This window comes from Megalobrama amblycephala, linkage group LG7 (assembly GCF_018812025.1).
Source record: "Megalobrama amblycephala isolate DHTTF-2021 linkage group LG7, ASM1881202v1, whole genome shotgun sequence".
NCBI classification, from domain to species: domain Eukaryota; kingdom Metazoa; phylum Chordata; class Actinopteri; order Cypriniformes; family Xenocyprididae; genus Megalobrama; species Megalobrama amblycephala.
The window spans coordinates 4,876,431-4,903,961 of NC_063050.1; the positions used below are offsets into that span (position 1 = coordinate 4,876,431).

The window sequence follows — 27,531 nt, forward strand, 5'->3', positions numbered from 1 at the left end:
TTTATCCTGAAACTGTAACTCATTTAAACTGTTCAGTACTAAATAGGGAAATACAGTGAGGATACAAGTAAAAACATCATACAGTCAAAAAACAGCAAGCATATAATTAAATATAAATCACATGAATTATGCAAAATACAGTAAACTGGGCATTTGAAACTTCCCTTCCTCATATGGCAGTTTGTGATTTCGCACAGCAAAATATGCTGCATTTCTGCTTCCTGCTGGACTGGAGCACCAGCTAGATAGTGACTGAAACCTTAATCATGTCAGTCTGTTTTTTTAAATTATTAAACATTGTATTCCAATTGATCTTAGTGCTTTTGAACATGAATCAGAATGTGTTCAACTATCATAAGCCAATATGCCTTGACAGAATGACAGAATGATTATGGCATTTATGTTCAATCAATTAAGATTTTCAAGGGTGGATTTTGAATGATTTCTGTGGACAATCCCCCTTTTTTTTTTTTTTTTTTTTTTTTTTTATGAACACAATCAAACACGGCTTAAAGGAAGCACAAGTAGTATATAAGACATAGTTCAAATAGAATATAATAATAATATGATAGATTGATGAGAATTAGTAAAGAAAATTATGATCCATAAAAATAAATACATACACATGAATCATCTTGGTGTTATGTGATCTTTTGAAATCTAATTTGATAAAAATGTAATACATTTTTTGCAGCTTAGTGTGCAGCTTAGTCCTCAAGACAAACTATTAACTGAATTTACAAAAATGAACCTGTTCAAAAGTTTACATACAGCAGCTCTAAAAAGACAACAATACACAGTTATTATTCAGTTTAAATCAGTTCAGTGCTGATTCAGTTCAGATCAATAACTGTGTAATGTACATTAATTATGAAATGAGGTCAATTCAGCTATAAATCAGTTCTGCAGAAAACAGCTCGTCCAGCTCAGTTCAGTTCTCATACAACAACGTCAGTCAAATCCATAATATTGTTGAATATTAAGTGTCCCCAACTAAGCAAGCCAGAGGCAACAGCGGCAAGGAACCCAAACTCCATCAAGTGACAGAATAGAGAAAAAAACCTTGGGAGAAACCAGGCTCAGCCGGGGGACCAGTTCTCCTCTGGCCAACAAACCAACATGATGTGATTTTGATATTTCATCCAAGTCTTTCTGCTTGAAGATTGGGATATGTCACAACGGTGAATGGTGGGAAGAATTAAAACTGCTCATGGGGGTCTGTGAAGAGGACTTGTCTAGTTCTTGTGTTCTGCTGAGGATCTGTGCCGATGGCTGTCATGTCGATGAGGTCTTCACAGGCGCTCTGTCTCTATGACTTGTTTAGTTGTCATGGTCTCCTCTGACATTTAAGGCTGCTGTCATGTCTAGGTGCAAGTCCTCCATCTGATCTGGATTCAGCCTGGATACGGATGACTACGGTAACCTCGGGATAAGAATGAAACAGACAGACTAATATTAGCGTAGATGCCATTCTTCTTACAAAGTACATCAGGTGTTATAGGAAGTGTTCCCCGTTCCAGCTGACCTAATTTATGCAAACAAATAATTATTTAATGTATTTGAATTATAGAAATGAGTTAGTGTGTTATGTGTATGACAGGTTAAAGATAAAGTCTAGATTTAATAGCTGTTCAAATAGCTGTTACATCAAGTAATTATATGGTGAATAATCCGCCGAGATTAAATGTTTTAATGATATATTATTATTATAATTAACAGGAAATTAATTAATCTTCATTTACATTCCAGCCTTTCTGCACATTGTTGCAAACCATCCCTTTGCACCAACTGGTGATGATTTAACAAACGTGTGTCACATGTGACTGGGTTGTATTTAACACCACAGCCTTGCGGCAGTAGCACACACAACAGTAATAGGTATTTTGGTTGACTATCTACTGTATATTTTAAATACATATAGTTTATCTCTCAGTTTTAGTTAAGTATGTGTTTCTGTTTTAATCTGAAACAGAGAAACTGAAGAAGCATAATCAACCCTAAATCCAGCATAGAGTGGTTCAGTGAATGTGGTGTTGAATGTGTGTAAGTGTGTGAGTGTGTGTGTGTCAGAGACGCTGTAGAAAGACAGAGTGCCGGCCGACACATCCACATACACTCCTACTCTGTCAGACCGGGGAGAAGGAGCCAGTAGGTTGGTGCTGTTATTACTGTGAAGGACAGTGAATCCATTTTCAGTGCAGAAGAGACTCCAGGATTTGTCATTGGATCCCAACTTACAGTCTTCACTCCCTCCTTTTCTGCTGATTTCTTTATATGACACTGATATATTAACCCAGCCACTCCATTCAACATCCCAGTAACAGCGTCCTGTTAGAGTCTCTCGACACAGAACCTGAGGAACATCAGCAAATCTCTCTGGATGATCAGGATACAGCTGATGCTTTTTCACATGTTTAACTTTCCTGTTGTCCTCATACAGAATGAGACGTTTGTGTGTTGTGTTTGGATCCAGTGTGAGATCACAGGCATCTGAACACATACAAGAAAAAAATGTAGCCATGGTTCCCTGAGAAACAATGAGATGCTGTGTCAAGTGCTGTGGGAACGCCTCTGCGTGATTGTGTCAGGAAACAATGGTTACATATGTAACCTGAGACGTTCCCTTACAAGGGAACTCATGCTGCGTCAAGCACTGTGGGAATGCAACCTCTTCAATAGGTTTAAATGGAACCATGGATAGGCCTTCTAGAACTACATCCAGATCCCAAGTCGGCACCCTTGAGCATGTCGTAGGCCTTAGCCTCAGCCTCAGCCTCAGAGTGCTACGAAGGAAGCGAGTTGGTACGTCCCCACAGACATGCCATCTAAAGGAGTGCAGTAAGCAGAAATAGCCACCACATACACCTTCAAGGTGGATGGAGGTAACCCTGCAGAGAATCGGTTTTGCAAAAACTCCAGAACTGTACCAACTGGGCAGTTAGCTGTGTCCAACACCATGCAGTAAAAACTCTCCATTTTAGGGCATACAGCCTCCTCCTAGATGGAGCTTTCGAATGGAGTATGGTCTACTACCTCAGTAGAGACCTGAATCTACAAGCTGGGCCCCCTCAGAGGCCAAGCCAACTCTGGGTAGGGGTTAAGGAGTGAGTCCTCAACCTGAGAAAGAAGGTTACTACTGACTAGAATCTCCCAAGGAGAGACGTTGAGGAGAGACACTAAGAACCATACTCGGCCCAGCCAGAATGGGGCTACTAACAACAGATGGACACACACTCTCCAGAACTCCCGGGAGCAGAGTAATTGGAAGAGAGGCGTACAGATGAAGCCTCAGCCACGGCAGCCACGGCCATGGCATCCAACCCTAGGGGGGCTGGATATGTGAGGGAGTAAAACAGTGGACAGTGAGTAATCTCTCGGGACACAAACAGATCCACTTGTGCTCGCCCAAAGCACTCCCAAAGGAGCTCCATTCTCTGAGCCTCAACCCCTGCCTCGACAGGATGTCTGCTTCCTGGTTCAGGTGCCCTGGGATGTAAACTGCTCTGGCTGACAGCAGAGAAGCTTCCCTTGAAGCTTACAAGAGGATCTGGTGTGCCATTCTACATAATGGGTGTGAGGGCAGACCCCCTTTATGATTTATATATGAGACCACTGCTGTGTTGTCCATGTGTACCAACACATGGTGACCTCTCAGGTCTGGAAGGAAGTGTTTATGTACCAGGAACACAGTACCTGCCACAGACCCTGAGGCGAGCGACCACTTATGATTGCCCATCAGCCGGTGAGGGACGCATCCATCATAATCATTATGCAATGACAAGAAGCTCCCAACACTGGCCCATGGAAAAGAAACCAAGGTTTTTCCCACATGATACAAGCACGAAGGCATCACTGCATGATCTTGATCATGCAAAACTAGTTTCCCCTCGGGGAGAACCCCTTGATTTTTTGAGCGACCACTGCAAAGGTCCCATGTACAACAGGCCAAAAGGCATCACGCTGGACATAGCTGCCATCAGACATAACAGTGTCTGAAACTGTTTCACAGTGAGTGACTGACCTAGCTTTAACTTGTTTATGGCTTTGAGAATTGCTTCTACCCAAGCAGGCGAGAGACATGCTTGCATAGTAGTTGAATCCCAAACTACGCCTAGAAAGAAGGTTCTCTGTTGTGGAGATAGAACACTCTTCTTGACGTTTAGGTCAAGAAGAGTGTGGTACGCTTCGCCCCTGAAAGCGAACCTGTGGAACTTCCTGTGTTGAGGAAGGATGGAGATATGGATGGAGTATGCATCCTTTAGATCTATTGTGAGAAACCAGTCCTCGGACCTGATTTGAGACATGTTTTGTTTTAGAGTGAGCATTCTGAACTTGAGCTTCTTGACAGAATGATTTAGCTGATGTAGATCTAAAATAGGACGCAACACAGGGCTGGCATAGAACGGCCGATGGATTTGGCCATCTCCTTAGTAGCACGGAGAGATAAATCAGTAGCTCTTCTGAGAGCAGTGATAGCTTCATGGCTCACTTCCTTGCCCTCATCCAGGTTTTTAGCAGGTCAGCTTGATAAGCCTGCAACACCGCCACGGTGTGCAAACAAGCAGCTGCTACCAAGTATGCGTCTCTACTCGAAAGCGTCTCTTCCACCTGAGGCATCGCCTCATAACCATATTGCTTCAGTCCCATAATGTTAGAATAATTGGTGGTCTGGGGACTGCAAACATAATATGATGCCGGTTTCCTCCATGATCTTGATACCTGGGTGTGGAGATCAGGAAAAAACAGCAGTTGGAAAAAAATGAGGAGGTTGTGATCTAGATGGAAGGAAGCGTCCGTCTAATTTGCTTGCGTGATGAATCTCCTGTTTTTGGCTGGCCAGCTTATGCTCAGTTTGGCTACAGCTCCTCATAAGCCTGTGTGTAAGGTGGAAAATCCTCAACATCACCAGGTTCGACACTAACAATGTCCTATTCATTAGAACTGGAGCATTGCAGTACTGGCTCTTCACCACGAGCGGAAGAAACCGCAAAGCTCATGAAGTAAAGTGCTGGACAGAGGTTGTGAGGGCAAATAAAGGGCAGCACCTATCTCTAACCCCTCTGTAAGGGGTTAGAGACGGGTGCTCCATTTGCGAACCCCATTACGAGAACCTTCACTGTGCCTCAGCAACAGAGGGACTTGAGCCGAGACACCCTCAAGCCGAGACACCCTCCTCAAAGAGTGCCCAACTGGAGCTCGAGCCTGAGCATGTTCCGCTTCCAAACAAACAACACAAATCTGATGTGTATCCCCACCTCTGAGGGAGGGGGAAGGCAGGGAGGAAGACATTGTTTGAATTGGTGGTTATTTGCCATTGTGAGCTTAAGATATAATGATAGACAAACAGCACCAAATAAGACACACAATTTCAACAGAGAACGCTTGCTGAATACACAGAAGCTAACACTGTTTGATTTAAGTGTGCTTTATAGTTTCCTGGTCATGACGTCACCCGCCTATGATGTTCTGCCATACCATTGGACAGATTTCACATGTGCTTCATGACGCAATCACGCAGAGGCTTTCCCTTGAAAGGGAAATGTATATAATTAGCTAAGCTATATAAAACACAATTACTTTCTCTAGATAAGTGGGTGTGTGTGTGTGTGTGTGTGTGTGTGTGTGTGTGTGTGTGTTGACCTACACTTTCTTGGCCCTGCTGTCATTCTGATCTCTCCTCCATAATCCACACTATAAACACACAAACACATATTTGATCTTAGAGTTAGGGTTGTTGATTTTCAGGACAGTCATCACAGGTGGTATGATTTACTAACCTGTACTGCACAGTTTACAATTTCTTAAAAGTAAAAATGAAGTAAAAAGTATAAAAACTGAACTGCTATTTTAATAACACTAAAGATTATGATGTCATAGAGAGAAAATAATGCACATCTGCATAAATGAATTAGCTAGCCTAAAATTAAAACTTGACTTGAACATAAGAGATGATCTAGTGTGTGTTTTTATCCTAAATACAGTTTATCCTAAAACTCCTACACGTCACACTTGTGGCACTCCATCAGGCAGCTGGCAAGAGATGCTCAGCTAAAATCAGGATACCAGAAATAGAAAGACAAACAGGAGGGATCTAGGTGAGGAAGACAAATAGTCTCCCAGTAAAATAATAATTGCAATCATTTGAACCCCCAGTTGAAAAAAAAAGTACATTTCTATAATGTACTTAAAGTGTTCTATTTTCATGCACTAATCTTGTACTTGTACTCCATTGGTTTGGCTCATTTCTTGAAACAGAAATTACATTCTCAAAACAACATGGACAAATCTCCAAACCCCTTGGCAATTGTTCACAACAGAATTGAATTTCTCATCATTTCATCAAATTGCAAATGTCTAAGTACATGTCTCAATGTCTCAGTACATCTTTGCAAATGATTAAGTACAGGTAGCCTACATTTAGCACAATTTCCAAGTGAATAGATCTTGTTGATCTAAACTGATTGTTGATTCTCAGTCTAATGGTCGTTCACTCCAAAACGTGTCAGCGTCATTTCATTGTATAAGTCATCACGTGCACAATAGTCTGTTCAATTGTCAAAATTAGTCAAGAACATAATACCATGAATACCATATATGAATCCTTGGAACATTTGATAAATTTATTACAGCAACTGACAGTCAGGTGAAACTAGAACTTGACTAACGAAGGATGCGAGGGGGCAATATAACTATGTGTGCTGCCATATCTGAGAATGGTGTGGTCACTCACATCCCCAGACTTGGCCCATACAATACACAGAAGCTTCTCATCTTCTTGGACCGCCTTCATTTTGATTTGAACCCTGAAAATGAGAGAGGTCTCGTAGGGCCTCACGTACCACAATATGTCATTGTATGGGACAGTGTGAATTTCCACCGTGGCCCGCTCACCTGGTTCACTACTCATCCAAGGATGGTTATGGTGTTCCTACCACCTTACTCTCAATCCTATTGAGGAGTTTTTCTCTGCTTGGATGTGGAGAGTGTATGAGCATCGGGCTCAAGATCAGAGGTCCCTGCTTCAAGCAATGGATGCTGCGTGCGAGGATATTACAGGAGATCATTGTAGGGGATGGTTGCGACATGCACACCATTTCTTCCCTCGTTGCATTGCAAAGGAGAATATACGCTGTGATGTGGATGAGAATCTGTGGCCAGACAGACAGCAGCGTGTGGATGGCCAGGAGGGTGAGGACGATGTCCAGGAGAGGGAGGGTGAGGACAGCGACCAGTGAAGAACTGTTAGTTGTGAAACTCCAGCTTTGTTTACAGCACTGTAGGCTGCATATAATTTTCATTTTTTTTTTCATTTTTTGTTTGTGTTTTTATATTACAGTATATTATGCTGTATACATTTTCTTTTTACTATGATGTATGGAAGTTACTTTATGTGTGTGAATGATAATGATTACAATTTCCTTGGCAGTATGAGTGCAATGTGTGATGTCAAACCTTGGAGGCTACTCTTACCCTAAAATCCTATTTCATTTTTTCAGTTTTATACACAGTGCATGTCACAACCATCCCCTACAATGATCTCTTGTAATATCCTCACACACAGCGTGCATTGCATGGAGCAGGGACCTCTGATCTTGAGCCCGATGCTCATACACTCTCCACCTGCAAGCAGAGAAAAACTCCTCAATAGGATTGAGGAAAGGAGAGTAAGGTGGTAGGAACACCATGACCATCCTTGGATGAGTAGTGAACCAGGCCCTGATGAGCAAGCCACGGTGGAAATTCACATTGTCCCATACAATGACCCATTACAGTTTTAATGTATTATGCTGGCTAGACAAAAACAGTAACCATTGTCAATGAAGGACTGGGCTAAGACTGAAGGGTGGGCATGAGGGATATTTCAATGGTCCTCTGCCATAGTGACAAAACATCTAAACATTTTGACTTGCAGTGCTTACACAATGCCAAAGGGACAAAGCATTTTGGGGGCACTGACTGTTTAAATGAGAAGGAAATTTAGTTTTGACACATGAGTGAACTGTTTTGGGAGAGGTATGAGCTTTTGCAGGTGAACCATGGTGTTGTGCCGAACCATCCAGTTAACTTTGGCAAAAGCACCAAGTGTGTTGAGAATGTCCGGTCTGTTTTGAGAAATGAGCCAAAGCAATTGAGAGGGATCTTTGCCATTTCTGTGGCACTGACTATTTATTTGGTAAAGGAATTTAGTTTTTAAACATGAGTGAACAGTTTTGGGAGAGATATGAGCTTTTGCAAGTGAGCTATAGTGTTGTACTGAACTGTAAGACTGTTTTGCCAAATGATCTTAGAGTTTTGAGAATGTAATTTCTGTTTCAAAAAATGAGCCAAACCAATGGAGAAAAACTGTAATATACTAAAAATTCTTCTTTAGTACTTCTTCATATAATCTTAAGAACATCTAAGTGTACTCAACTGTGCTATTTTGAGATACCATGAAATATGAACTAAAATGTGCTTTTAATATATTATCTCTGTATTTAAAAAATATATTTAGTTACCACTTGTAGTACACTCTGGTCTCTGGGTTCAAAAGTGATATCTAATTACATTTTTACAATTGTATTGAAGACTATAGTACTAATCTTACATACTCTTTAGGATGGATAGTAAATGCACATTGCGATGCAGGTTATTTGTCTAGTTTGGCACATTTCTTTGACTTCTGAGTGACAGGCATCAGGGGATAATCACAAACAATACATTTTTGCTTTTTAAAACGAGACGCCGCACAATAGTATCCCGCTGCTTTGCAGGGTCTCGAGCGTGAGATGTAATGCAACGATCAAAGACGTTCAGCTCATGTTTACATAGGAAAACTAATAAAAAGCAGCTGCACTAACTGTAAACAGCGCATAGTAATCACATCATCTTCATCAGAGCTTTATGATTGGTCCAAAGCAGACTTCTTATCTTCTTATCAGGCATCAACCAATAAAACGGCTTCACCCCCCCACCCCCGTTCTGCTCTCACATGTCTGTTTTCAAGTGCTCAAGTCAGTTTTGCAACAGGAATATCGCAAAAAGAGTAGCAAAAGTCAAAGCGCCAGGAATTGAACTTGTACTCCCAGATCTGAGAGGTTGTAAGTGCCGACTTGAAGCTGTACAGCGAAACTGAAGTAAAGTGTAAAAGTAAATATGTCTCACACATTTGTGTCTGTCATTTTGTTTATGTGAATGCCATTTTACACATTTGTAACTATTAATCTGCAACTGTAACTTCACAACACGGGTGTTTTGATTGTTGTCTGCGTGTGCAAATCGAAACATTCAGCTTTTCACATCAGGGCTGTGAGTGTAAATTTCAATTTACAAATACAAATATTAATATGACAAGTTCTCACATTCAAATCAGCAACCTCTCGGGTTTTGCTACTGATTTACCTTCATATTATCTCAACACATCCAGACCTTGTATGTGCTAATACCAGTAATGTTCATTCTTTGCTCACACACTGCATCCTGCATAATCCCCCACTGCACACTGCATAATTTTTATATTTAAAATAAATGAATCTTACAGTGCTCTTCTCGTGTTTTGGTTCGCTGGCAACCTAAGTGCTTCATCAGAGCTGTATTTCTGCATTTCAAACTTTTCTTGAGTCTCTTCTGAAATCTGCCGCACAAACTCCAGAGCTGACCATTGAGCAGAGGAGAGATTCTGTGCTGAAAGATTTCCTGAGATCAGATACTTCTGGATGTCCTCCATAAAGTCATCTTTCAGTTCATTCAGACAGTAGAAGAGTTTGATGGTTCTCTCTACTGATTTCTCCTTCTCTACTGTCTTCTTGATATAGTCAACAGTGTTTCTGACATTCTCTGGTTTCTGTTCCAGCATTGGCAGCAGTTCCTTCAGGTCACTCTGATTGGACTCCAGTGAGAGACCCAATAGGAACCGGAGGAAAAGATCCAGGTGTCCGTTCTCGCTTCTTAAAGACTTCTTAACTGCAGACTTATGAAGGTCAAATAATGATGTTTTGGAGAGTTTCCATTTCAGTTTTCTTCTCTCAGATTGAAGAAAGGCATTTCTTCCATAGTATTTGTATTTGAAAAACACATAGAGAGCAGCGAGGAACTCCTGGACACTAAGATGTATGAAGCTGTAAATCTCTCTTTCTGACACAGCTTTTTCCATCTGAAAGATCTGAGTGCATAACCCAGAGTACACTGAACCTTCATTGACATCTAATCCACACTCCTCAAGATCTTCTTTGTAGAAAATCAGATTACCTTTCTCCAGCTGTGTAAAGGCCAGTTTTCCAAGCTTCAGAAGAATCTGATCGAAAGACTTGGCTTTGGGTTTAGGTTCAGGATGATCACAGTATTTTGTTTTCATCTGTTGCTTCTGAGAAAGTAAAAAGCTAATGTACATCTCTGTAAGAGTTGTTGGTGTTTTGTCATTGCTCTCTTGAGTCAGTAGAAGCTGAAGAACAGTGAGAGAGATCCAGCAGAAGACAGGGATGTGGCACATGATGTACAGACTCCTGGATTTCCTGATGTGACGGATGATGTTTCCAGCAACCTCAGGACTGCTGTTTTTGTGGAAGTATTCCTCCTTTTGCTCATCGTTGAATCCTCGCACCTCTGTCACCTGATCAATGTAGTCCCGTGGTATCAGACCAGCTGCAGCAGGTCTGGATGTGATCCAGATGAGAGCAGAGGAAACCAGATGTCCCTTGATGAGGTTTGTAACTATCTTACTCACTGATGTTTTCTTATGCACATCTGTTAATATGTCCTTTTTATAGTTCAAAGGAAAGCGACATTCATTTAGTCCATCAAAGATGAACATGACCTTGCAGTCATTTCCAGGAAGAGAGGACAGTCCTTCAGTACATCTAAAGAAGCATTCATGAAGCAGATCCATGAGACTGTATTTTTTTGTTATCAAATTCAGTCTACGGAATGGGAGTGGAAATATGAAGAGTATATCCTGATTTTCTTTTCCTTCAGCCCAGTCAAGAATGAATTTATTGACAGAGACTGTCTTTCCCACCCCTGCGATGCCCATCGTCAGCACTTTTCTCCTTTGTTGACCCATATGGTCTTTGAATATGTCATTGCACTGGATCGGTGTGTCCTTGACAGTAAAACGGTTGGTAGATTCGATCTGAATCACATCATAGTCACTCACTGTTCTTCCAGTCTTATTCTCCACCACATATAGATTAGAAATATAATTCAGGTTTTCCCGATGACCTGTTTGTGAATTACCAACCAATATTCGCTTGTAGTCCTCTTGTAAATTGTTCTTCAGTCTGAGGCTGATATTTCCGTAATGATGAATATTAACTTTACTGTCCTCTGGAGTTAAACCTTTGAGAAAGAGGAAAAGTATTAATATGTCAAAGAGTAAGAGATCTCAAAATACTGGATTTAGAACTATGAACTGTGTTTGGACTGGAATAATGCCAGGTGTGCATTATTTTCTAATAATTCAATGGACTGGAGTCAATTATTTCACTTATACTACAGTTCCCACACCTCAAGACATTGTTTAGATGTTGTATTTCAAGACATTTGTCAGGTTTTCGGCCTTGCCTTGCCTTGCCTTTTCCATACAGGGAAGTTTAATACCACTAAAGTTCAATACCTTAAATCAGTCCATATATAACAATGCTCTGGTATGGTCTTTAAAACTCAGAAAGTAGTGCAGAATGTGGACTGTTTTATGGTGCCTTTCTAGTATTTGTCCTTTCAGGGGCTTGACAACTGTCATTTTATGGAATAGAGGTCCACTTGTGGAAGAGAGTGTAAAAATTCTTATGTTTATGAAAAAATACAGCATATTAGAATGATTTCTAAAGGATCACATGACTGAGGACTGGAGTACTGATGCTGAAAAATCAGCTTTTCAACATTTTCAATAAATTCACATAGATTTATAATATTTTTTACTGTATTTTTGATCAAATAAATTTAGCCTTCCTCTTTCAAAAACATTAAGTCTTAATTCAAACTTTTCATCGCCAGTGTGTAAAATAATTAATGTGAACTAATTAGCAAATTATATTTTTATTTTGGATACTTTCCTAACATGGGACGTAGGCTACTTGAATATGAAAGTTGCTGGTTTTACCATGTTTTATTGTAAGTTTTAGAATAATATTTTGGAGTTTTATGAATAATTTTCAAATGATTGTGAAATTACAGAAATAAACCTGACCACAGATAGGCTACACAAAAATTCACTCTTATCTGATATACTGAAAACTGCTATGTTAATATTTCTTTGTGCATTGTGTGACAAATAACATAAATGGCATTAAAATATGAAAAATTCTAAAAGGCCAGGAATAGTTTGCATCCCTGGAAATTAATGTCCTTCGTTTAACAGGTTTTTTTTAATGTATTTTTTTTTTTTTTTTGAGTCTGTTTTGTCCAATGCCTATTTGTACGAGACTTGACACCTGACATAATTTTTCCTGAGACCTGAATACTTTTAGTCTGAGGCATTATGTCCAGTTGGAGTGTCCTGGTTAGCCACCAGAGGGCACTCCACCCCAGCACTGTCTCACCATTTCGGACTCCATTTCCAATAACCCCTTGTTCCAGACTCATCTCTTCATTGCACCCAGCTGTCATCACTTATAATGTTAGTGTCCATCTATTTATACCCAGTTTGTTTCTGTCTGTGTTATTGAGTTTTAGCTTTTGCCACATGCACTTCTGAGCACTCTAGATTGTCTTGTTTCTCTGTTTGGTTTTTGTTTTCTTGATCTTACTCAAAGTATATTATGCCATATTATGCCTTTTCGTTGTATGACTGAGGTCTGAGGATGACCTAAAATGTATACCATACTTAAGATATTCATTACAGCAGGGATTCTCAAACCTGTCCTGGAGCACCCACATTCTGCATGTCTCCTTTATCTGACAGTTCAGGCCTTGCAGTTGAATTAGAGATGAAATGTGCAGCACTGGGGAACTTTTTGATAACCTCTACTTTAAATACTCACATTTGTAAACAAACGTTCTGCTAAAAGTCAGTTATTTAAAGATCCTTTTTAAACCTCAACATATTCCAGTACCTTCATTGATCCTTGTTGGTATATTGTGTACTGCAGAGTTTGAGATGTAGTTGATGAATACTGGGCCTGTGAAAGTGTTTCCACTGAGTACAGGAGTATTTACACTTGCACCTGTGTCAGCTGTTACATCAACACTGACTCCAGTGTGCCTGTCAATGCTCATCTGCACTGAAATAGAGATATATTTAATCTTACAGAGATTTCATGACATTAGAGCTTTAATATAATGATAATTCTCTTTATTACCATCCTTGTGTTTGTTCTCTAACTGTTCAGGAATATTGTTGTCATTCATCTTCCTCAGGATGTTCAGTGTCTCACCACACTGTTTTAAATAGATATGCTCAGATCTATATATATATATATATATATATATATATATATATATATATATATATATATATATATATATATCATTACATATATAAGTAATCATTACATCGGACAAAAAAAAAAAAAAAAACTAATGCAAGAATAGTGATGGTGGGTGAGTGGTGGTAATGGTGATGACAATGGTAATAAATGGGCATATACACACACACACACACACACACACACACACAGACACGCACACACTTATACATTTACACATTATTTCACTTCTGGAATTATGGAACTACTAGATTGTTGGTCACTGCACTATTATAGTCTGTACATCTGTCTGTCTGTCAATAAAAAAAATAAAAAAAAACATCTCATATTCTTCCCTGGGTGCTCAGTGCCATAGTTTGTGAATATTTTGAATAAAAAAGGAAAATGAAATAAAAGTGATACAAGTAATTAAAATGCAGTCATAATTTACTCATCCTCATGGTCCGAAAGTTGTAATAAATTCTATGTTGAATCAAATAGAATATTTCTTTCTGAATGTACTTTTTCTAATGTCTATTTGTTGCTTTAGACCAGTGGTTCCCAACCACATTCCTGGAGGCCCTCAATCAAACACACCTGATTAAGGTTATCAGCTCATTAGTAATGAGATCTAAAATGGGTGTGTCAGACAAAGGAGACATGCAAAATGTGCAGTGTTGGTAGGCCTCCAGGAATGTGGTTGGGAACCACTGCTTTAGACAATAATGACTTCAAATTATCTTTTGGGGATAATTCATCAGCCAAATGTGATGTACGGTAAATTTGCGATTAATTACATAAATTAATTGCCACATTATGTAATTAATTATATAAAAAAAATTTAATCGCTTCCCAGCGATTAAATATATATATATTTTTATCAAGCTCAGATAAGCATGACAAAATTACTGTAGGTTGGTTAATTGATAAGTAAATGAAAAATAGTACCTAAACACATATGATGTAATGATATCACTCTCAACACCGCAGAAAAAAGGCCTAAAAAAAAAAAAAACTAAATTAGACTCCATGTTTATGGATAAACCCTTGAAAGTTTTATGACATTCAAGGAAATTCCTATCATTTCAGCTGAATAGAGTATTGTAGCAGTGACGTCAAAACCCAGGAGACTAATTTGTCCATGAGATTTTCATGGGTTTTATAATGTGTTTTTTCAACTGTATAATAAAGTTTGTGGTAAAGGTAAACATAACTTTAAGATACTCAGACATGTTGCTATACAATATAAATGGCACACATCCATACCAAAAATGCTCTTATCAAGTTTCCTATTAGAAAAGTTTTTTTAAAATAAAAAACAACAGCTTCAAAATCTGCATTTTCGATATGGGTGTGTATTTACATTTTAGAGCAAAATGTTCAAGTATATTCAACTTATGTTTACCCACAGACCTTATTTCACTTATAAATTAAATAAAACCCTGTTATGACCCATAGAAAAATCTCTAGGGAACCAGGGATGAATTAGTCTTCCATTATTCCTGCAGCACTCTATAATAAGCAGATAGAAACGTTTGACTTATGAAACATTAAGACAATAAACAAACGATTGTGGCAATACATGGTTTATCTGTGTTCTTCGAGTAATCTTGGTAATAATAAGGTACAATCATAATGTAATACTAATACATAGCTTTTATCACAGAATAGATTACTATAAAATAATTCACATATCTTTTGAGGTGGTTATTTGCCACCTAAGGTATCAGTACCAAGGTACCAGATTCTGGTATCGATATCAAGCCAAAAATTATGGTGTCGAGCCAACCCTAGTACCTGCCTTTTCTTTTTTTTCCACAAACAATACATCATTTTGCACTTATTTATATATAAAACTAATGTAAAAAGTCTATGACAAATGTGACATTTCAATTCAGATAATGTTAATGTTTCATGTAGTATTATATACCAACTTACCATATATAATGATGACTTTTGTAGGTTTCTTGTTCCACCTCTGAAATGGCGTCTCAACAAAAACCTCTGAAACTCATCACTGCGTAAGTTTTTCTTTAAACTTCAACTAAATCAAAACCATTACAGGAAAACAAAACTGGTTTTTCAAGAGCATCATAATCTGACGTCAAAACACATACATACATCTTATCTTATGTATGCAGTACACTAACTGAGACTGAGCAATTACAGGAAAAAACTTTAAAATTTGATTATTGGATGGTTATCTTTAAAGGCTACAAAAATATGTATTGTATTATAAAGAAACCAACCAATGTTGCATGTAGATGAGCATGAGATACCGCCAAAAAAAATAAGTCCAGGAAAAACCCTTCCTGTTTGAAATAATTTGCATGACATGTGCATGACATCATTTGATGCCATCGGCAAATTTTTGTGATGCTCTTTATTTTTTGTTTAATTTTATATTTTTTTATGTAGTGATTGTGTAACAACTCCAGCAAATTATAGGGATAATACACAGGTTCTCTACTGGATCTAAATTATATATGGGTTCAATAACCAAGAAAACACAAGGACCACAATATTAATCAAATACAAATATAACAATTTTATTTTTGTACAATCATAATATTAAAACACAGTGTGACGGCAGGTCAAGGCAATCATGACAGGGACCATTCAACTGACTATGTATTTGCATGAATGATATTCAGTAAACTTAACTCATGAAAGAATACAGCATCAACAATCAAGGCAACTTATACAGCACAGGGTTTCAATGGTTGTTGTGAAATACATTAAATTCATGTGAACACCTAACATGCATAATTTCATTACACAGCAAACCTCAAAGCCATATAAATATCAAGTACTAAATCACATAAATACCACACATAAATAGATAACCCAAATATCAATCAAGACGACATACCATCAATACCCAGCCGTCATCAGTATACAGTACGGGAGATATGGGAATTGATAACCTGCCCTCATACCACTTCGGTAAAGTTGGTTTTATATTTGCACATTCGGACATCCGTATTCAATAGCCTTGTTAATCACACTACATTGGACATTCAGTGGACATTCACAAGTAAATATGCCATTAAAACAATACTTGCCTATTTTGATCGACTGTGAAAAATGTTGTAAGTTGACAATCGTTGGTTGTCAATATCATGTCGCTGCTTAAAATTCGCAAACATTAATTTATTGCACATTTATTGGAAAGTCTGAATTTATCAGAAGTCCGAATGTGCGAATATAAAACCAACTTTACCGAAGTCCGCTGACGTCACCACGCCACTTATTTGGAATGAGCGGCTTACAATTGTATCCTTATGTGTATTTACTCTGTCAAATGTCTTACGAAAATTCTTTTTTTTTAAAAATTCAATTACGACAAAAAAAAACAAAAAAAAGTTCTGCACTGTTTGGAGAAAGCTTTTTGTAACCAATCATTTCTACCCAAACTTCAGCACGACAACATTGAAGATTCAAGACAGCATTAGGAAAGCTGATCAGAGTCTTCAACAATGTATGGATTCTTTTGAATGGGCTTTTTTAAACACAGTCTGATTTACATTTTCATGATTGTGACTCACTCTCAGTAACTATGATTAGCGCTGCAGTTGTTTATATTATGTACTTGTCTAATTTGCATTTTTGTTATATTGTGTAAACATTTTAGCTATATTGTGTAGACATTTTTATAGCTATGTTGTGTAAACAAACTCTGCAAGAAATAGTGAAAATAAAGTTAAACTGAAATGAATAATCCACTCAGGGGAATGTACATGTATGTCATTTTTGTCATACTTTTAAATGAGTTTACCAACACTTGTCAATGCACCTAAACAAATATAAATAAATCATTTGGATAATGTTTTACACATACAGTGGTACATTTAATAAAACAAAGTAACATAGGCCGCATTACATTAGATGTTTCAAGTGACCAAAGTAAAATTTTGCAAATCTTACACTATCAAATGTCATGTTTTGATCGGATTCAAAATGAGCAACTGATTCTGAAAAACATCACTTCTGCGGTACTTGGCAGCCGTCCAATATCTAACCACAAACATCAACACAAGGAGTCAGCAGGAGGGACTTTCACTCCAATCCTCCACAATCCCTAACTGTCTCTGTTCTGCTTTTAACTCCAAGCAACTCCTCCAATGTACAGTAAAGAGAGAAGAGTAAACTTAATTAAATTCATATACATCCTGGGATGTAACACCCCCACCACTACATTACAAACAGAAGGTTTGTGTACAATGGCAATTCACCAACAATTAAGAAAATTATTGTTAAGACCTAGATACAAAATCATTTTACCTGCAGAAAGTTTACTTTGCATTGCAAAAAAACGAATTAAATATATCAAATACTTATTAGATTTATTTGCAATGTTATTAGCAATTAATATCTCAAAAGACTTGCCATTGCTGTTTTAGAGTAGTTTTATATATTTTCACATTATTCTCATGGTGTAGAATCGTACAGATGTTCTAAAAGGTAAAGCTCATCTTTCTGAAGAACCGAGATGAATTTAGCTTTCACAGCATCACTGTGTTTGCGTATAATATCACAGATCTTTCTCATGCTCTCCTGACTGGTTAAACTCTGTGTGATTTCTGAATATTGTTCCTCGTGAATTATTTTCTGCTGACACAGTCTATCTGCAATGATCCCAACATTTTTAACCCCCTGAATGAGATCTGGCCAATGGTTATCAAAAAAAAGTGCTTTATCTGCCTCACTATTCAGACGTGGCTCGTCTCTCTTAGGATTAATCCGATAAAGTTCATCTTTCAAAATTGTTGCAGTCCAGACCTCCTCCTTATTCTCCTTTCTGATAAGAGTCATTTGAAGATCATTCTCCAGACGTGTCGTGACCTTGAAGTAGTTTGGGGGAGTTTCTCTTCTGAGTGTGATCCCTTCTTTGGGATGGATAGTCAAGGCATCTGAAACGTCAAGAATGTGTGGCGTTTTCATCCGAAATGGCCTGTCAGGTCTGGGATGCTTGATTGGGTAACTTGACTTTTCACTTTTCTCAACTTTTTCTTTTGCACAATCATCAAAAGGGAAAAAGTAGACGTGTAGAATGAGAGGAACTTTAGAATGCATGTAGAGAAGAAGATCACAGTGTTCATCCACTCGCATTATCCAACTTATTATTAATGTTGTAAGAGAGAAGGATGGTTGGACAATCTTGGCATGGAATCGGGTCAACTGCACAGGTTCTGTGGTTATTCCCTCGTCTTTTACGGTGAGGACTTTCACAGCATCTTTGAGAGAGGGGTCAGACTCTCCTAAACAGGCGTAATGGGGCAGATGAACTTCCTCCAGTTTCCCTGAGATCACCGTCACGTCAATCACTGGAGCGATCCGGTTGCACTGCAGCCTCTCCAGCTCTGTGTTGAGGAAGTGTCCGTCTACGGTACAGTACTGAAGGGTGACGTCACAGTCACAGACCCATCGCATTCTGGTCCTGACACACTCGTAACGGCCTGGGTCAGTGCTGACCCTGAACTTTGACCCTCCTTCATCTGTACAGGCCGACGGCTCAATCTGAACCCACTGATCAGAATCAGCTATATGGACACAAGACTGACAGTTCAGCAGTGGGTGAATATTGAGCCCAGAAGGTTTGGAGTCAGAGAACCTGTGAAGAACCAGAAGAAGGAGGAATGAAAGAGTAAGATGTTTATTTAAAGCACAAACAAGGTACAAAATTAAATAATTGATCAACTAAAAATGAAAACTCTTGGCAGTTGGCTGGTGACTTTAACTACATTAGTTAGCATGAACTAACAATGAAAATACTAATGTGTTTATTAATCTCAGTTAATGTTCATTTCAAAGTTTATAAATACATCTTTAAAATCAAAAGTTGTATCTGTCAATATTATGTTATGGACCTGAGCTAACATGAACTGAAAACAGTTGAATTTTTATTAACGTTAACAAAGATTAGTACTGCAACAAATGTATTATTCATTGTAAGTTAATGCATTAATGAATGTTAACTAATGGGACCATATTGTAAAGTGTTACCAAAAATTCATAATCAACAACATACAAACATTCTACTATAAAAAACATCTCAGGTTATGCATGTAACCGTTATTCCCTGAAAACAGGGAATGAGACTCTGCATCCCCTAGGGGTCGCTATGAGGGAATGCCTCCGGCATGTCAGGTGTCTGAAGCGTGAGTCTAAACACGACATTGAACTTGACATTGGCAGACGGCAGCCTATGATGTCACCACAGGTGCGACTGTGAGTATAAAAAGGCCTGTGAATAATGTCATCCACTTCCACTTTCCCCTTCTTGTCTGAAGGAGACCGGGCAGCAATGCCTGAAGCATGGCAAAGGGACACAGCATCTTATGTCAATGTCAATGTCAATTTTATTTCTATAGCACAACTACACACAACACCAGTTGACCAGTGTGCTTAACATCAATGCAAAAAAAAACAATAAAAAAAAGGAAATTATACACACATATACACATCACCATATATAAATATATGTATATATATATAAAAACACACAATACAATACATTTCATCCTTATCCATATGCTAGTTCAAAAAGGTAAGTTTTTAACCTAGATTTAAAAACAGATATGGAAGGAGCAAATCTAATACTAAACGGTAACGCATTCCACAATCTGGGAGCAGCTACTGAAAAGGCGCGGTCACCTCTACTTTTCAACTTTGTTTTCGGAATACGTAACATTCTCTGATTAGACGACTGGAGAGACACAACTGGACGATGTTCTGTCAGTAAATCCGAAAGGTAAGGAGGGGCCAAACCATTTAAAGATTTAAATACTAAAAGAAGAATTTTAAAATCAACACGATATCGTACAGGCAACCAGTGCCAAGAGCGTAGCACTGGAGTAATATGGTCCCGTTTTTTAGTACTTGTCAAAAGTCTTGCTGCCGCATTTTGTAACTGGGATAAAGCTGTTTGGCCCGTAATACAGTGAATTGCAATAGTCTAGCCTTGATGTTAAAAATACATTAATTATTCTTTCAAAATTTTTAAAAGATAAGACAGGTTTTACTTTAGCTAAAAGACGAAGCTGAAGAAAACAGGATTTGACTACTAAATTTATCTGCTTGTCAAATTTTAGATAATCATCAAAAACAAATCACAAGTTCTTACTGAAGGCTTTGCAGAAAGTGTTAAATTACCTGGTGTTATTTGACTAAGAGAGTTAGATGAACCGAACACTATGATTTCAGTTTTATTTTCATTAAAATTTAGAAAATTTAAAGATAGCCAAGCTTTCACATCAGATAGGCAGGCCCCAAGTGTTTCCAGGCCATCATTATTGGGTTTTAGGGGTAAATATACTTGAGTGTCGTCCGCATAGCAATGGAACGACAACCCATGTTTCCTAAAGTTCGACCCTAATGGGAGCATATACAATGTAAAAAGAATGGGAGCTAAAATGGATCCCTGAGGAACACCACAAGATAGAACAGCAGCCTCTGATGAATATTCCCCAATATTAACACTGAACTTCCTATTTGTAAGATAAGACTTAAACCATTCAAGGGCAGCTCCTTTGATACCAGCACAAAGCTCCAAGCGAACAAGAAGAATGGAATGATCTACCGTATCAAAAACCGCACTCAGATCTGGCAGTACAAGTACGGTACAATCCCCAGAATCAGCAGCTATTAACACATCATTTAAAACCTTCAGTAGTGCAGTCTCTGTTGAATGATGTTTTTAAATCCTGATTGAAAAACCTCACACCAGACCGCGGAGCCAGGTAGGACTTCAGCCTAACAGCACAGCCACCCCGTTTTCCGCGTTTCTTCCTCTGTCTCTTCACTGGTAGCGAACAGGGCCATCGCCGTAAGAAACCAGGTATCGACGATAGGAAAGGAGGAGGTGGATAATATGAGCCATTTGAGGCATAGCCCAACAAATTGTTTGAACTGGTCCGCAGACTTAGGATAGTTGATCTGTCATAGACCAAAATCGCACACAAAACAAAATAGAACAAACAATACAAATACTAGCCTCCAAGACCGACGGCACACCATGTACACCGGCGCCATCTTTAACCACCAAAAAAAATAAATAAATAAATATTGTGTCCCCTAGGGGCCACTATGGGGAATTGAATACTCCCACTGCCATGCTCAAAGAGTCTTCATCTCTAGGTGCACCAGTGACAACAATAGCTGTTACAATAGCTCATAACTGTTATCCTAGTGGAGCTCAGGAGAGCGGAGGCCTCAATAAGATAACTCCCACTGATGAGAGGAGACCTGACAATGCTCAAGTTAGCCAAGAAGGCTCACAGCGAGCCTGACGACTTAGCTAATAGTAGCCGAGCTCTTGGAGCGGAGGCCTCAGCATAACGACTCTCCTATCGAAAGGAGGCCTAACAACGATCCACACTCAGAAAAACCTCACAGAGACCTTGTAACCTGCAACAGATATCCAGGCGGAGCTCTGGAGAGTGGAGGCCTCAAAAAAGGTAACTCTCTAAACAAGAGGAAGCCTGACGATGCACGACTTCGCTAATAATAGCCGAGCTCTAGGAGCGGAAGCCTCACCATGTCGACTTTCATATCGAGAGGAGGCCTAACAACATTCCACACTTACGATATCTTGCAAAGAGGCTCAGAGAGAACCTGCAACGGTTATCCTGGTGGAGCGTTAGAGAACAGAGGCTTTAAGACAACTCTCTCAAATGAGAGGAGGCCTGACAATGCTCATATTAGCCAAGGAGGCTCGCAGAGAGCCTAACAACTTAGCAAATCATAGCCAAGCTCTAGGAGCAGAGGCCTCAGCATAATGGCTCTCTAATCATCCCCTAGGGGACACAGCACGAGTTCCCTTTTGAAAGGGAACCTAAATAGTAAATCTGTCACAATTCGCACACCTTCTAACAACTGTTGTCTTTGGGGAAAATGTACCATCGAAAGATTTTGGACATTAAACAAATTGGTGTAGGATTTCACTCAGAAATTGCTGGTAAATTTTAAGCAACACATTTAATTAAATGTGAGATTTTGAAGTGGAACGACTGAAATTGAGTTTTCTTGTAAAACATACACTAATAATCTTGGATAATAATTTTTAGTGTAGAATATCTGTTGTTGTTGTTGTTGTTGTTTTGCACCAGATCTCCATATTTTCACATATATATTCCACATGACAAAAATCACATTAAAAAACATACTATCTTTTTTGGTAACACTTTATTTTAAGTGCTTATGTACTTGTACTTACTATAGCAATAACAGTAAATTACGCATAATTACAAGTAACCTTAAAATAAACCCTAATCCTAACTGTAACTTAAGTACATGTAGTTAATTAATAGAACTCAGTACTTATTCGAGTAATTACAATGTAACTACGGCACTCTAAAATAAAGTGTAACCCTTTGTTTTTTCTTTTCTTTTTTTGGTGACAGGCAGTTTTACAGACAGAAAGTATAATACTAGTATATAATACTTAGTATATAATACTGCAACTGACACCTGTGATGTCCGTCACTAATAACAAACATATATTATACACAATCATGCATCTTTAAAATATAGTCTATATAGTTTAAAAATATAGTACAATTGTTTATAAACAAATATAGATTGACAGTTTAATTCTGAGGGGTTTTTTATGTACGCTTTGTTTAACTAGCCAACATGAACTCTATATTCTCCATCAATGAGCTCAAGTTGAATAATGTCTCAAGTATTCTATAAATCAGTGTTTTTAACTGTGGTGAAGTGGTATATTTTCACAGAGATGGACAGATAAAGGCCAGCAAGCAGTCTGGGGTGGACAGAAATGTTCATTATCCAAACATAATAAATGAGTTTGACTATGAAGAGCTGGACTGTTTTAGTGCTTACAAGACATCTGTCTACAGTTAATTGTGCTTGATTGTGATTGAGGGAGTGCTGGAATAGATCAAGTAATACTGAGTGAATTTGATTATTTCTGTCTTATTCCTCACCTGCAGGCATATTAATAGAAAATAAGATCATAAGAAATACCAGTCTCAAAAATCAGAAAAATATCAGCATATCATGCAGGCAGTGGCTACAGTGACCCATAGATGCTATTGACACGAAGTTTAAATAACAATTAGATGCTATTTACACTATGTTAAAATAGCAATATATTATATTTACACTAAGTGACAATAGTGATAGATTCTATTTACATCATGTAAAAGTTTCAGTTCTTTGCAATAAGAGTAAATAGTAATTAGATGCTATACATTATGTTGGCAGATACTATTTGCACCTCAGTATTTTTGCACATTAACAGGATGCAATAATATCAGTATGTAAATGATTATATTTATTACAATTATTAAGATCCACTTAATTAAGATCTGCCTTATTGGGAGAATAAAACACACCTTCCACTAACCCTACCCAATAAACACTTTTAATATTATGATTAATATTATGACTTTTAATATTATATTACTCGCTACTGTCATTGAATTTTGAATATTCTGCGTGTTTTTAAAACTTGAGCGGCCCAACCCGACATTGGTGGGCGGAGCTAGTGTAAATAGCCACTCCGTATCATGCACCCCTAGTGTTTAGTGATGAATGAAGAACAGAGGATTGAACTATTAATCACAGTCTGGAAAAATCCTTCACTAAGACACAGTATATTTCACTCACCTGGTTGTGTGTGTATCACTGTTGTTTCTCACAGGAGGTTGTTTAATGTCACACAGAGATACTATAGAGTTCAAATAAAGCCTAAATCCAGCATAGAGGGGTTCAGTGAATGTGGTGTTAAAGGTGTGTAAGTGTGCGAGTGTGTGTGTGTCAGAGACGCTGTAGAAGGACAGAGTGCCGGCCGACACGTCCACATACACTCCTACTCTCTTAGAGGATGAACAGATGACAGGTATATCAGTGAAGTTCTTATTGTGCCAGACAGTGAATCTGTAATCAGAGCAGTACAGACTCCAGGATTTGTCATTGAATCCAAACCAACAGTCTCTAGATTCTTTCCTGCTGATTCCTTTATATGTCACTGATATAATAGCATCACGTCCACTCCATTCAAACTCCCAGTAACAGCGTCCAGTCAGACTCTCTCCACACAGAACCTGAGGACACTCATCAAATCTCTCTGGATGATCAGGATATGATTGATGCTGAAACATGCATGTGATCTTCCTGTTCTCATCAGACAGAATAAGATAAGTGTTTGCTGTGTTTGGATCCAGTGTGAGATCACAGGCATCTGAACACAAGAAGAGAGTAACATTTCACTAAAAACAAACAAACAAACAAAAAAAACCACACATAAAACACGAAATGATTGTGTTTTTAGACCTACATTTTCGTAGTCCTGCTGTAATTCTGAACTCTCCACAAAGATCCACACTATAAAACACTAACATGACATCATTATCATTTTCTAAAGGTAAGGCATAAAAGAAAAAGAAAAAGAACACATACACACACACACACACACACACACACACACAAACTGTTCTGAGACAAACTTAGAATGGTGTTTTTCCAAACCTGTATGACACGTTTCTGTGGAACATAGAAGACATAAAAGACAAAAAAAAATAAAATAAATAAATAAATATGATATTTTATATGATATTTTTAAATACGAGTCTGAACACAACACTCATGCGTCGTGATGCTCTTGTGAACGTGCATTGCAGATCAATATTTTTGTAAGTAAAGTGGTAAATTATGTTTTCTTTTTTGCTTTTTTTTTTTCAAACAAAGCAATCACTTCAAAGTAAATTCACTTTAAGCCACTGGAGTCGCATGGAGTACTGTTATGATATCTTCCTTCCTTTCTGGACCTTGGAGTGGTAGTTGCATTGGATCAGTTTATTTAAGACACAACAGACTGTGTTTACTGGGATATTTGCCAAGACTGACATTTTGACATAATTTTGCATGTATTTGTCCGTTCAAGCACAAAAGAAACAAAAGAGAACTGGACATGTGTGCACAGAAAACTTCTCACACAGCTTTTGACTACAGAAAGTCTCTTTTGTGTCTTTTTGAGATTGAATGCTTAAACAGGCAAGCCTTAAAACACATGCAACTGATAAAGTTTTGTGATGATTCAGCACTGCCTCGATCAGGAATATGTTTACAAATAATCCGTTAGTAATCATATTGGTGATTACTTTAAGCAACTTAATCGATCCAATTGAGCTTGATCCGAATGAAATGTCGATCAGATTGGAAGGGGTGGTTTATTCCTTTTCTAACCCAATCAATAGGACATGTAAACACTTAATCGGATTGCAAAACGAAACTGGAAAGTATTGCACATGTGCAATGATGTAAAAATGGCATAATGATGTATGACACATGGAACAAGCTGTTGTAGCTGTTAAATTAAGTGTCATTAAAGGTGCCATCGAACGTTCTTTAACAAGATGTAATATAAGTCTAAGATGTCCCCTGAATGTGTCTGTGAAGTTTCAGCTCAAAATACCCCATAGATTTTTTTTAAATTAATTGTTTTAACTGCCTATTTTGGGGCATCATTAAACATGAGCCGATTTATGCTGTGCGGCCCCTTTAAATGCTGACGCTCCCCGCCCACGGAGCTTGCGCTTGCCTTAAACAGTGCATAAAAAAAAGTTCACACAGCTAATATAACCCTCAAATGGATCTTTACTAGATGTTTGTCATGCATGCTGCATGCATGCGTCGGATTATGTGAGTATTGTATACTGTTATATTGTTTACATTAATTCTGAATGAATTTGAGGCTGTGCTCCGTGGCTAACGGCTAATGCTACACTGTTGGAGAGATTTATAAAGAATGAAGTTGTGTTTATGAATTATACAGACTGCAAGTGTTTAAAAAATGAAAATAGCGATGGCTCTTGTCTCTGTGAATACAGTAAGAAATGATGGTAACTTTAACCACATTTAACAGTACATTAGCAACATGCTAACAAAACATTTAGAAAGACAATTCACAAATATCACTAAAAATATCATGTTATCATGGATCATGTCAGTTATTATTGCTCCATCTGCCATTTTTCGCTATTGTCCTTGCTTGCTTACCTAGTCTGATGATTCAGCTGTGATGCTCCAGACGTTAATACTGGCTGCCCTTGTCTAATGCCTTTCATAATGTTGGGAACATGGGCTGGCATATGCAAATATTGGGGGCGTACATATTAATGATCCCGACTGTTATGTAACAGTCAGTGTTATGTTGAGATTCGCCTGTTCTTCAGAGGTCTTTTAAACAAATGAGATTTATATAAGAAGGAGGAAACAATGGAGTTTGAGACTCACTGTATGTCATTTCCATGTACTGAACTCTTGTTATTTAATTATGCCAAGATAAATTAAATTTTTCATTCGAGGGCACCTTTAAAAACTGTCATGTCAATAAAAAATTTTTTTTAAAAAAGACTGTCATGTCATTCTAAAATTCTACTTCCTCTCATCATCTGCAAAGTGGAGCATAATGCATAACGCATAAAATGAACAGAAAAGTAAAAGCTACAAGAAACAGACATGCCGTCCCAAATGGAATCCTTTCCACTAATTCATTGACAAATCTGCCTAAGTTAATGAACATGCATTTCCTCTGTAGATTGTGTGTATTATTAGTGTTTGTATATTGTTCTTTTGTGTATTGTTTAGTGTTATACACACCTGCGATATAACTACTAGATAATGTAGCCCATCTAGGTAGTGTCTCATATCAAAATACATTTAATGACTCACACTTTGGTGGATATCACTTTTTCATAGAATGCAGTATGTTTTTATTATATTTATCTGAGTATACAAACCCAATTCCAAAAAAGTTGGGACATTGTACAAATTGTGAATAAAAAAGGAATGTAATCATTTACAAATCCCATAAACTTAAATTTTATTCACAATAGAATATAGATAACATGGGCCAAGGCTCATTTAAAATGGACTGTGGCAAAGTGGAAAACTGTTCTGTGGTCAGATGAATCAAAATTTGAAGTTCTTTTTGGAAAACTGGGACGCCATGTCATCCGGACTAAAGAGGACAAGGACAACCCAAGTTGTTATCAGCGCTCAGTTCAGAAGCCTGCATCTCTGATGGAATGGGGTTGCATGAGTGCGTGTGGCATGGGCAGCTTACACATCTGGAAAGGCACCATCAATGCTGAAAGGTATATCCAAGTTCTAGAACAACATA

The 27,531-nt window shown here is 38.0% G+C and overlaps 2 protein-coding genes and 1 long non-coding RNA gene across 8 annotated transcripts in view; 1 reads left to right on the forward strand and 2 right to left on the reverse strand.

The window, feature by feature from the left end:
- LOC125271091 (protein NLRC3-like) lies at positions 1 to 15,441 on the reverse strand. 5 transcript variants are annotated; one of them, XM_048195039.1, is made up of 7 exons: positions 15,318 to 15,441; positions 14,328 to 14,378; positions 13,275 to 13,353; positions 13,029 to 13,191; positions 9,519 to 11,313; positions 5,645 to 5,691; positions 1 to 2,490 (listed from the first exon to the last, which is right to left on the reverse strand). In XM_048195039.1, the coding sequence occupies exons 3-7, from the start codon at positions 13,275 to 13,277 to the stop codon at positions 1,940 to 1,942; spliced, it is 2,559 nt and encodes an 852-aa protein (XP_048050996.1). In that variant the 5' UTR covers positions 13,278 to 13,353; positions 14,328 to 14,378; positions 15,318 to 15,441; the 3' UTR covers positions 1 to 1,939. The 5 variants fall into 5 exon arrangements, with proteins under 5 accessions (XP_048050996.1, XP_048050994.1, XP_048050995.1 ...); XM_048195037.1 differs by having other exon boundaries at positions 13,029 to 13,196; XM_048195038.1 differs by lacking the exon at positions 14,328 to 14,378 and having other exon boundaries at positions 15,318 to 15,435.
- On the forward strand, positions 14,042 to 16,931 carry LOC125271195. Its single transcript, XR_007185536.1, has 3 exons — positions 14,042 to 14,151; positions 15,342 to 15,400; positions 16,802 to 16,931. It is a non-coding gene; the product is annotated as an uncharacterized LOC125271195 (long non-coding RNA).
- The window catches only part of LOC125271105 (NACHT, LRR and PYD domains-containing protein 1 homolog), a 25,758-nt gene continuing 14,711 nt past the window's right edge, over positions 16,485 to 27,531 (reverse strand). For both annotated transcript variants that reach the window (XM_048195077.1, XM_048195076.1), the window contains 3 exons: positions 24,685 to 24,731; positions 24,015 to 24,588; positions 16,485 to 18,993 (listed from right to left, as the gene is read on the reverse strand). In XM_048195077.1, coding sequence (XP_048051034.1) covers positions 17,811 to 18,993; positions 24,015 to 24,588; positions 24,685 to 24,731 — 1,804 coding nt within the window. In that variant the 3' untranslated portion in view covers positions 16,485 to 17,810. The remainder of the gene's footprint in view (positions 18,994 to 24,014; positions 24,589 to 24,684; positions 24,732 to 27,531) is intronic.